The sequence below is a fragment of the Macrotis lagotis genome, chromosome 1 (genome assembly GCF_037893015.1).
Source record: "Macrotis lagotis isolate mMagLag1 chromosome 1, bilby.v1.9.chrom.fasta, whole genome shotgun sequence".
NCBI classification, from domain to species: domain Eukaryota; kingdom Metazoa; phylum Chordata; class Mammalia; order Peramelemorphia; family Peramelidae; genus Macrotis; species Macrotis lagotis.
This window is the reverse complement of record NC_133658.1, coordinates 244,208,417-244,220,946: the sequence shown is the minus strand read 5'-3', so window position 1 is coordinate 244,220,946 and position 12,530 is coordinate 244,208,417. Positions and strand designations below refer to the sequence as shown.

The 12,530-nt window shown below is 38.5% G+C and overlaps 1 protein-coding gene across 1 annotated transcript in view; it reads left to right on the top strand.

Moving 5' to 3' along the window:
* CLU (clusterin) overlaps positions 1-12,530 on the top strand; it is a 34,240-nt gene that overhangs the window by 11,889 nt on the left and 9,821 nt on the right. The window contains exons 3-6 of the mRNA XM_074209997.1: positions 2,825-2,973; positions 5,184-5,354; positions 7,332-7,755; positions 10,023-10,130. Coding sequence (XP_074066098.1) covers positions 2,825-2,973; positions 5,184-5,354; positions 7,332-7,755; positions 10,023-10,130 — 852 coding nt within the window. The remainder of the gene's footprint in view (positions 1-2,824; positions 2,974-5,183; positions 5,355-7,331; positions 7,756-10,022; positions 10,131-12,530) is intronic.

Here is a 12,530-nt window from a genome sequence, read left to right as displayed (position 1 = left end):
ATTCCTTTAACAAATAGTCTATTGAATCCTCAATTATATACTGTTTGGTATTATTCTATGACTGTTTAATGTGTATTAATGTAATATCTTCCACCAGATTATTCTCTTCTTTAGGGTAGGGACTGGGGCTTATGCTTCTCATAACCTAGAGGGGATGGCAGTTACAATGGGGTTCAACAAGCCATAGATTTGAAAACTTTAGAGCTGGAAGAGACAAATCATATGATCCTCAGTTCATAAATAGAAGGGATCTAAGAAGCCAAATATGGCCAAGGGGGAGTAGATATTTTGTATGAGTCTTAAATAGCAGAGAGATTCAAATCCATATCCTCAGATGCCAAAGCTGGGGACTCTCCATCACAGGTACCTCCAAATGTGTCCACTTATCAAAGAGAAACATGACCTAAATTGAGTAATGGTGGACTTTGCTCAGAAAAGTGCTTAAGAACAAAGGTACTGTTGTCTATAGAGAGGCACTGCTCAGCATGAGGATGTCAGCTGAGTGTGAGGAAAAAAATTTGATTTTAGAAGAATTGCACATTGGTGCTGGGTTGGTTTAAACCTAGGGTCATTGAGGGTGGTTCTAATAAAACTGGGTTGGGGGGTGGTCTAAGCAGGGGCATTGAGAAGTCAAAAGAAATTATGTTCACAAAATATTTTACAAACCTTAAAATGTAATTTGACTGCCAATTTTTATTAAAAACTCATATTTTATGTAGTATCTATTTAATATGGTCCAAGTAGCAAGTGTCTGAAGCTAAATTTGAACTCATGAAGATGAGTCTTTTTATCTCATTTGATTCTCACAACTCTGAGAGGTATATGATATTATTATTACAATTTTACAGGTGAGGAAATTAAGGTTAAGTGACCTGGTCAAGATCACAAAGCTAGTGATTCACCTTGCTGCCTGAAGTCACCTGATCTTCAATCTAGTGATAATTTCATTGTCTAAGTCTTTTTCAGCAGTTCCATGGAACTCAAGCACTTTTTTATAGGGAAATAGAAGAATGTGCTGATAAATGTTTAGGCTCTTGGGGGGGGCAATGTATGGGACAGCTAAGTGGGATAGTGAATAGGTCAGGGCTGGTCAGGAAGACTCTTCTTCCTTGTTCAAATCTGGCCTCATGCTCTTATTTGTTTCGTGACCCTGGGCAAGTCACTTCACCTTGTTTCCCTCAATTTCCTCATCCGTAAAATGAGTTGGAGAAGGAAATGGCATACCATTCTAGTGTCTTTGCCAAGAAAATCCCAAATGGGGTCCCAAAGAGTCTGATAGACTGAATAGCAACAACAACAATACATTTTTATCTGCATTGACTTTTGAAAGTCTGGATTTGTAGCTATGGATTTTTGAAATGTCAATGCTTATACTGAAAATTGAAACACTATTCAACTGGTTCAAGGCTTCCAGGGAACAAGAACATCTCCCTTCTCTAGGGGTCACTTCTCCATCAATTTCAGTGACCTTGGGTGCATTTGAAAACCTGTCCCTGGGTAGACCAGAAGATGGTACCAAGTCCAAGAAGGGGCTTTCAAGAAAAGCTCAGAGATTATACCCTTCTACACCAGTCTCTTTCATAACTACCATCTGAGTCTTATGAATGCTTTCTACAGTAAGTCTCAGGAAAAGCCTTAAATTGTTTTCACCTCACTTTGGACCAATCTTCTTGGCTCAAACAGTTACAGAATCTTTTCTGATTATGTGGAAGAAAGAGAAAATGCATGTCTATTTAGCCACTATTTGCCAATATGCAATCCCAACCCAGGCAGCTACGTGGTGCAGTGGATAAAACCCCAAGTCTGGAATCAGGAAGACTCATCTTCCTGGCCTCATATACTTACTAACTGTGTGATCCTGGGCAAATCATTTAATCCTTATCATGTAAAATGAGTTGGAGAAGGAGATGTCAAACTATCCTAGTATCTTTGCCAAGAAAAACCCAAAAGGGGTCTTGAAGCGTAGGACATAACTAAAACAACACAACATCAGCTATGCATCTAGCTGTAGTACAGTGAATAGAGCACTGAGTCTAGAATCAGGTACTTCCAAGTTCCAGTCTGGCCTTAGACACTTACTAGTTAAGTGACAAGTCACTTAACCTCCTTTTTCCCTCAGTTCCTCATCTGCAAAATGGGGATACACTGGAAAGAAAGTAGGAAATCACTACATTATCTTTGCCAAGGACAAGTCCATGGGGTCATGAAGAGTTGGACATAACTGAATGACTGGACAATACCATCCCCCAGATAGGGGAAGAAAGAATGGACCGAAAGAAGTCCATAGCTTTTTCTCTATCTTGCTTTAGTCTTCTCCTCCTGGTTCTGCCTTGCTTCTAGACACTTGGTTCCCTCATTCAATAACAATAGGATGAGATTGAAAATGAACTAAAGAACAGCTGCTTTTCTTTAAGGTCTGGAGTTAAATAAAATAAAAATATTTAAAAACAACAACACTTCTAAAATGAACTGAACAGTAGTTTTACACAGAGCTATAAAGTGATTCTGCATCATAAAAATGATCTCGACCCAACCCTTTATACCCCAAAAAAGAAATGACTACACCTGGTTGTCATTATTCTCCTCCTATAATGCCTTTGTATTTACTCTACATATGTTTTATATTTATTTATATTGTTTGCCACTTACATAAATATTTAACATTTCTTCTGTCTTTTTTTTTCTCCCAGTAGAATACAGGCCTTTTTGAGGGTAGGAATGGTTTCAATTCTGTCTTTGTATTTCTCTGTACTGAAAGCATTTGTTGTTGTTGAATCTTTTTTTGTGGATTGTCATTCAACCTCACTCTTTTCTTCTGTTGCAGAGCTGTCTGCCCAGGGGAGTAAATATGTAGGCAATGAATTTGAAAATGCTCTCAATGGTGTGAAAGAGATGAAAAACCTCATGGACAAGACAGGAAAGGAACGCAAAATGCTGCTCACTGACCTAGAAGAAGCCAAGAACCAGAAAGAGGTGAGAATGGACAGCTCCATCTCACCATGAAGATGGAAGAGAAATCTTGCTTTCATTGGTGACTGAGTCAATGATCACAGAGTTGTGATTTTCTTTGTTAAGACAACCTCTTATTCTTCTGGGAGAGTTTCTTAAGTAGCTGATATGAGGTTTTGTTTTGTTTATTTTTGTTTGTTTTGGTTTGAGAGTTTTGGGTTGTTATTGTTTTTCTTTAAAAATGTAGTGGTTGAGTAAGCAGTGAGTCAGAGGGAAAGTCTGTCTGATTTGAAGCCTTTTGGGATTAGTTAAGAGAATCTGTCAAGGCTTTTGAATTCCAATTTTGTGGTACTGTTACTAGTCCAGGGGACATTTCCAAATTGCTAGAGTCTAGATCTTTCTTCTACATCTACTATCTTTCATTGATTTTTTCAGCAAATATTTGTTGGTTTCTAACCTGCATAAAACACTGAATTGAAGAGAATGTGGGAGGAAATGGATAAATTCATAAACTATAGTCTCTGCTTTCTTCAGGCTTATAGATTAGTGAAGGCTCTTGACTAAGAGACAAGCCTGCAATGTTAGAGTCAATGGTGGTCCCTTTGCTTTTCCATTTATTGACACTCTGTGGTACAATTATAAGGGTCATTGGGTAGGAATCAAATGGAAACATTTTTAATATTCCATTATAGATTTTTGGTGTTATATTAGCAGGGGCAACTGCAAACTGATCACATGAGACATTATTAGATGTGACATTTTAAGATGGCCATTTTGCTAACGGGACAAATGAAGGGATAGTTATTCTCTTGTATTATATCCAGAGACACTGACAGAAAGTTGTGGTTTGAACTTGTACTTCCAGTTTCAAAATCTTAGCTGGATTCACAACCGTCTCATAAAAAGATTTATCTAATAAACTGACATCCCCTCCCTCTACTTCACCCTTGGAGGCTAAAAGAGTTGTGTGTTGGGGAATAAATGTCCCAAAGGCCACACCACCTCTGTAAGTATGTGTTCCCTATTCCAACTGCACCCTGTGCTGTTAAACAGGCTACTACTATAATATAATTCTTTGGCAAACTTGCCAAACCTGGGTAATTACAGGTCCTTGCTAGGTTTCTTTTAGTCTGTCTTTGGAGGGAACTGCTAAGATCTCTACTATAAAAGAGATCTCTTTATAGTTATTTTGATACTGCTGTAGTTTTAGTTATATGGCTATCTAGAGATCTCATCAATGCACATGAATAGATCCTCTTACATTTCAGCAACCTCTTTCAATAGACATACCCAGACTAAGAGAAACCTAGTGGGTATCTGTATTATCCTAGGCATCCTGGAAGCAAACATTCATGCTAATAATATAGGCTCAGTCAAGTTCCTTGGCTCAAATACCAAATAAGTTGTACTTTCTCTGTTCAGAGGTATTTCAGTGCACTTGGATGATTTGAGTTCAAACCTGGCCTCAGATATATTAGTGCCAATGTAATCCCAGGCCAATCACTTATCTCTGTTTGCCTTGGTCTCCTCCTTTGTGAAATGGAGACCATCATAATATCTACCTCCCAGGGCTGATGTGAGGATCAAATGAGGAACTAATTGTAAAGTGCTTAACAGTGTCTGGCACATAATAAATGTTATATAAATGTTAGCTATTAGTATAATGTAATTCTTTGGCAAACTCACCAAACCCAGGTAATTACAGGTCCTTGCTAAGTTTCTTTTAGGCTGTGTATGTCTTTGGGGCGAGCTGCTAAGATCACTACTATCAGATCACTACTTTTTATAGTTGCTGTGACAAGGCTGCTTTTAGATGGGAAGGTTGGCAATCCTATGGACTTGGCTGCAGCTATTGGGAATGGGTTATCATTCATACGTTCTCTGACTATATTTTTGAGACTGAAGAATGATCATTGGCTTCTCTTGGGAGTTGAAAGAGTTGCTTCCAGATACATGTAGTGATACCAAAGCAAAAAAAACCCCAACAACTCCAAAGCCCCGAATTTTAGATGTTTGAATATCCCTTGTTGCTGGGACATGGGTAGTAGGGTTGGATGGTATCGGATATGCATGTGCCACCTTGGCACTCCCCCAAGGAAAGCCACTAGGAAGGTTTGGGGATAGAGGAGAGTAGGGATCAGATTCCCATGTCAGAATAAGGAATAAGCCTGTAGCATCAAGCATGCAATGGCTCTATGGATGATTTTTTTGTTATTACTTTGCTTCATTTTTAGGAAGCCATTCAAGAGGCCAAGAATCTAGAGAAGCAGTTGGTTGAGAAGCCAGAGGTGTGTAATGATACCATGCTGGCCCTGTGGGAAGAGTGCAAGCCTTGCCTGAAGCAAACCTGCATGAAGTTCTACACAAAGGTCTGCAGGAGTGGCTCAGGTCTTGTGGGCCGCCAGGTAAGGAAACAACAGCTTCCTCCTTTATCCCCAAGGGAGTTAAAGAATAGGACCTGCTAAGGTAGCAGTCAAACCATTGAGAAATGATTGCTTTGAACCTGCTTCTGTAACTTTGCCCTTCTCATCAAAATTATTTTGTAGTCACTGTGTCTACCACTCCTAGCTATTATCCACTTGGCTACTTTCTAGACAAAGAATAAAGGAACATTTCCTTCTATGTGCTAAGCACAGAGAAATATATAAGTTAGGGACAGGGGAGTGGGGGGGAAGCTGGGTTAACATCTTTTAGCAAGAGTATGAACTAATTAAAATACAATCCATGTGCTTCACTGAAGTTGTCATGGCCAAGAGAATGGGAGAGATGGTTGGGTGGTTTTTCTATGGCAGATTTATGGAATAGGCAGTCATGCACAGGCTTCAGTCTGTACTGTTGGGGGGAATGTCCACTTTTATGTGATCACAGATTCATTGTTTCTTTGGTAAGCTAAATCGAAGTGGATGCCTAGGGGAATGAAGGATTATTTCCTTCATTATTACTACTCTGGTTTTAGATCAGTGGTTTCCTATCTTTCCTCCCTATTTAAATTGGAATTCCATAGACTTTGAGACCCTAAAGCCTGAAAAAGAAGCTAAGATAGAGGGTCCTTCAAAAAAAGTATCTTAAAAAACCAAAGGACCACAACAAAAACTCACCAATAACAGGAATGTGCACAGTATATATATATTAAAACTTTTGTCTTAAAGCTGTGTGGAGCTCCTTTTCTTCTTTTCCTCTTTTCCTGTCCCAAGAAAATCCAGACTGAACTGAATGATGAGAATAGGGGCAACTACCTCTTCAGAATTGGCTATAAGTTTCTGAGTCTTTGGTGGTGAGGGGCACCTGAGATATGTCTAGACCCAAGTCTTTCCCTTACCTAAAAAGCTATATTCTCTTCTGTCCTTTGACTAGGGAATGAGGGTCAATGGTCTAGACTCTTTTCAACCAACAATTGTTTGGGTGCTAATATAAAGATCTTGCTGAGTTTTGTCTTACTGAGCATGTCAGTAAATATTTAGATAATCTATGACCATTGCCCTCATGGAACTGAAAATGCAGTAGGAACAACCTAAGACACAGATAAGTATGATACAAAAAATTTCATTAGAGTATAGATGGCAGCTAGGTGGTACACTGTGTGTGGGGTCTGGAGTCAGGAATACTTACCTTCTTGAGTTCAATTCTGACTTCAGATGCTAGCTTGTGACCCTGGACAAGTTACTTAACCCTGTTTGCCTCACCTTCTTCATCTATAAAATGAGCTGGCAAACCACTTTTAGCATCTTTGCAGAGAAAACCCCAAAAGGAATCAAGAAGAGTCAGACACTACTGAAAGGGATTAATAACAGCAAATTTGAGGTAAAAGTCATATGTAGAATCCAAGAGAGAAAATCTTACATAAAAATAGCCATTTCTGAAAGGATGAGTTGTAACCTTTCATCATTATGATTGATTCTGAGGGGTGATTGGCATTTAAATGTAGTTTTCCTTTTTGTGAAAGGAGCACCCAACCTAGAAAAGTCATTCCAGAAGCATGGCTATAGATGAGGGAACATTTGGAAATAATGTTTTTTTTTTTTTTAAAGTAAATTGAAATAAACAAAAATACTTGGGTATGTAAACTTTATACATTCTAGCATCAAAGCCCCTTACAACTCTAGTATATACCCAATATTTATGGCATTCAGAGCGGGGGTGGGGTGGGAGATGTTTTTTTAAAAAATACTTTTAACTAGAATCCCACTCAGATTCCTTTATACTTATTAAAACAAACACATAAATATAAATCCTTCCTTGAGATGATGTCAATTAGCACTCACCCCATGGGCACTTGGCCTGTAGAAATAGCCACTCCTCCAGCTTAGCTAGGTTCCTCAAGATAATGAGTGAATGATACAAGGGAATTTGATATTCATGTGTTCTTCTCTTGCCTTTCCCAGTTAGAGGAGTTCTTGAACCAGACCTCACCTTTCTCCATCTGGACAAATGGGGACCGAATGGACACCCTTTTGAAAGATGATCAGGAACAAACCCGGAGGTTGATGAACCTAGAAAAGAATTACAGCTTGGTTCAGCACAACATTGATGAGTTATTACAGGCCAGCCCCCTGTTCCCTGAGAACCTTCCCATCATCAGCCCCTTTGGAGGGGTATACAGTGACTCTTCAAGGCCCTCATTCAGACCTCTGTTTTTCCAAAAGCAGAGGATTGTCCGAGATATTCCACCTTTCTTCTCCCAACATCCAATGGGTTTCCAGCACCTGTTCCAGCCCCTCTTTGAAATGTCCCAGAGATTGATTGAGAATGCCCAAAGGGCTATGGAAAGGGAAAGACATTGGAGTTTTAGTGGCTCTCATGCTTCAGGTAGGTTCTCAATAAGCTGGAACTGTTCACTAATTCTTTTTTCCTAGATTTGGTTAGTTCTCTTTTCTTTCTTTCTTTTTATTTTTTAAAAAAAGTTTTTTTATTTAAGACAATGGGATTAATGACTTGCCCAAGGTCACACAGCTAGGTGATTATTAAGTGTCTGAGGCTGGATTTGAACTCAGGTCCTCCTGACTCCAGGGTTGGTGCTCTACCCCCTGTGCTACCTAACTGACCCTCTTTTCTTTCTTTCCTTCTTTTCCTTCTCCTCTTCCCTCTTCTTTTTTTCCTACTCCTAACGTTTTCCCTAAGAACTTAGAGTGTTTTATGCCTAAAATCCATTTGTCTACATTGTCAGAACAAATAAGTTCATCTTATTCTTATCTTAGATAACAGCTAGGATTGATCAATCAATAAGAATTTGTTAAACTCTTTTTATGTGCCATACATTGTCACAAAAGCTAGAGCTACAAAGAAAAAGTAAAAACCATGCCCATCTTCAAGGTGCTTATATTGGAAGAATAATATCTACATAAATAGCTACAACATGAATCTCATCTTTGTTTTCTGTTATGTGGAAATTGCTCATAAAGTTCAGAATAATTTCTTTCAAAAAACATAGATCTATAGAATCAGCAGCAAAAATTGAGACTTCTAACATGTTTTGGTGGTGAAGTTACATGTAAAGGTTATGCTAAAATAGATTCCAGCACTGGATTTGGATTCAGAGGACCTGGCTTCAAATATGCCTGTCACTCATATGCCCATGGGCTGGTCACTTAACAGTTAGGGGACTTCAGTTTCTTCATTTATAAAATGAGGATATTGGACTCCATGGTTGTTAAGGTCCCTTCCAGTTCTGGATCTATATTCTTTTGCTTCTGTTTTGTCCTGAAAACTACTGCTCATTTTTAGAGTCAGAGAGATTCAGTAACCTATTTTTTTTTTATTTTTTATTTTTTTGTTTTTGTTTTTGCAAGTCAATGGGGTTAAGTAGCTTGCCCAAGACACAGCTACGTAATTAAGTGTCTGAGGCTGGATTTGAACTCAGGTACTCCTGACTGCAGGGCTGGTGCTCTACCCATTGTGCCACCTGGCTGCCCTCAGTAAACTATTTTTTTTAAACAAGATAAATTTGGCCAAGGTAAAGTGTTTGACAGAGCTCTGCCCTATGAGAGGATTTTCAGTGAGTGACAGGAGAGTATCATTGTCAAGAAGGCAGGACTCTGTGGAACTTGGAATGGAAGTTTTGACTATGGCTTCTGCCAGGGTTATTTGGGTGTCTGGAGAGAGACTAATAATAACAGGAGTAGTTTTTGATCAGACTTTATTCTTCAAACTGTTCTTGTTATAAATTCCAGCAGGGCTGAATAGATGAGATAAAAAAGATCAAAGATTTAAAGCTAGTAGGCACTTTCCAGGCAATCCTCTTATTTTAAAGTTGAGAAAACTGAAATAATTAAGTACCTGCCCAGTGTTATACATGGGAAATAGCAAGGGGTGAGGTGAGACTGGTGCTACCTGCATCTGGTGTTGAGGCCATCCCCAGCTTCCTTTGCCCACACGTAATCCTGCTCCAGTTTCCCCAATAGCAGAGCTCTTGATTTTTTTTTTTCCTGGACCTTGATAGTTAGATATGTTTCCTGTCTCCTTCTCCAGCTTAACTGTGTTGACTACCTCCTTTTGGAGGAGGTTAAAGATGAAGGAAGACTGGAGTCTTGCACTGGTTACCAGCTTGTTGGTTATCAATGAATGGAATTGTCTTAAAAGCAGGGATTATTTAATTTTTTTATTTTTGCATCCCCAGCTCACAGCATAATGCCTGGCCCTTAGTAGGTATTTAAAAAGGAATTGATTTCTTTTCCTAGCTGAGTTTTTGTCCAACCTCCAAGGCAGTACAGTCTAATAATACCAGTGGATATAAATAAATTAAATGGATGAAGAAAGTAACCTCTATGTTCTTTAATGGTTTGTAAGGTTTCTTCGCTCTATGATCTTATGTTTCTTTCCTAGAAGAATGATACTTTAGTTGCTAATTTTGTTTCTTCTTATAAACTTCAGTCTCTATATCTACACATAGATATTTAGGGTTAGAGAGGTGGGGAGGGAAGGAAGAGATGTAAGAATGAAGAAATATGTTTTCAGAGGAAAAAGGGATATATATATATATATATATATATATGTATGTAATAAAGTAACACTCTTCTGGTGGTTGGATAGCAGTCAAACAGTGACAAAATGCAATTTTCTTCCTTCTTTGTCCCTAGGAAATGGCACTAATGACCGCATGGTATGCAAAGAAATCCGTCGCAACTCTGCAGGATGCTTGAAGATGAAGGATCAGTGTGAGAAGTGCCAAGAGATTTTGTCAGTAGGTAAGGAAACATGGAGAAAATATTTTTCATAGGTACATTATTCTTTTTTTTTTTTTGCAAGGCAATGGAGGTTAACTGATTTGCCCAAGATTACGCAGCTCGGTTGTGTCTGAGGTCATATTTGAACCCAGATCCTCCTGATTCCAGAGCCTGTGCTCTATCCTAGCTGTCTTAGGTATATAATTCTTAATGACTATTTACACAGAGTATATGTCTTCCTACATACTTTTCATTGTACTAGCAGTGCTGTGGAAGGAGTGCCAAATTTAGAACCAGAAGACCTGGGTTCAAATCCCAACTTCGTCATTTATTTTCTGTGTGACCTTGGACAAGTCATTTAACCTAACTAGTTGTAAGTGAGAAGTTATTGGACAGGATGATTTCTAAAGTCTCTTACAGCTCTAAATTTACAATTCACCACAAAATCTGTTTTATTTACCCAGATCCACACCATTTTTCCCTTTTAGAGCCTATGTATTATGTTGCAGTTTTAATGAACCTATTGTCCAGGGTTTGGCCCCAGTTTGACATCTTAGGACTTCCAAATATGCATTCAGATTATTCCATTTTAAAAAAGGCTATAGTTCAGCTCAAACTGGGTTCCATGCTCCACATGCCACTTTGGTTCAAGCTCCCTTTCTACCCTCAAGGAGCTTCCATTCTTCTTGGGGGATATAACATGGACACAGATAAGTAAATAGAAAACATAGAAAAAGTAATTTCAAGAGAGAATGAGGGGCAGCTAGGTGGCCCAGTGGATAGAACACCAGCCCTGGAGTCAGGAGTACTTGAGTTCAAATCTGGTCTCAGACACTTAGCTGTGTGACCTTGGGCAAGTCATTTAACCCCATTGCCTTAAATAAATAAAAAAAAGAATTACCAAAAAAAGAGAGAGAGAGAGAGAATGAGAACAAATATCTCATGGGTTAGGAAGTTTAATACTTAAACTATACTTTGAATCTGCCAACTTTAATAACAAATGACCAAAGAGCCACTGTTAACTCTAAAAACAAAAAGCCCTCAAAAACCGAGTGCCCACTCAAGTTATCAAAACCACAGTTAACTCTAAAAAATAAAATAAAACAAAATAAAAGAGATAACAAAGAGATAACAGTGGTCATAAGAAAAAAAAACTTTATTTGTTGGAGGAGGCAAACTATGCTTGGGATTCCCTCTTAGGAAACCTGCTTTAGTGTGGGCAAAATCTCAATAATTAGACCAAACTCTACACAGTGAGCTGTAGTCCTGCCAATGAACATAGCTTACTTGCTGAAACTTAGCTTTGAAAAACAGAGTGTCTCCTGATAGTAAATAGAGAGGAGTAAAAAGAGAGGGGTGATCTTGGCATGGAGATCCTGACAAATCAAAGCTTGAGATCTTATGATGTAAGGATGAAGAACATGTTCTATTTTTCTCTCTCCTTTCCAATACAATCATTGGTTCCTAAGGTCAGGGTGCCACTTTAATTAACATCTTAGTACTTTGTTGCTTTTCTCTTTGTAAAGGCAAAATAAATATTTTTTTCTCCATAGATGCTATATCACAAGTTGGAGTTTTGCACAATTTGCTCCTTTGTAACAGGTTACAGGTATCTACCATACTTGCAATTCTAGTATCTGGCAGCTAGTGAATGGGGGGAGGAAGAGTGGTGAGAACCTTGAAGTTCCTGGAGAGGCTTTGAGTGAGGGCCTAGGAGTGAACTGTGTCTATCAAAGGATCAACTCAGTTCATTTTAAAGTGACTCATTGACAGAAGAAGGTTGGACATTGGGTGGTGAATTTCCTTTTGTGGGGGAGTATTGGATGAAGACCATCCAATGAGTGGTCTTTAGCTTTTCTGTTTTTACAAGGAGTAAAGGTGTAAAGAGATTATAGGCTTCTCCAGTGGGAGAAGTCCCTACACAGTTGAAATTACCACTCCTGGGTAGACCTGAAATATAAGAAAGTGATATATGTTCAAGGAAGAGTTAAAGTCATACAAACACACAGGCTAAAACCTTGGCAACTAATTCAACTTTATCAGTCTTGACTTAACTAAACTTGTTTCAAGAAAGCATTTCATTTTTTTACATGTATCAGTTTTTAAAAAAATTTTTTAAGAGCAGCTAGCTGGTACAGTGAATAGAGTACCAGTCCTAGAGTTAGGAGACCCTGAACTCAAATACAGCCTGAGATACATACTAGTTGCACTGCCCTCAGCATTTGACTTTATTTGCCTCAGTTTCTTCTTCTGTAAAATGAGTTGGAGATAGAAATGACAAACAACTCCAGTATCTTTGCAAGGAAACTCCAAATGGGGTCATGGAGAGTCAGACATGGCTGAAACAACTCAACCACAGTATGTTTTGGGGGGTAGATGTTATTTTATATAATCAGAAAGAGTATGAATTTGCTTCTTTAG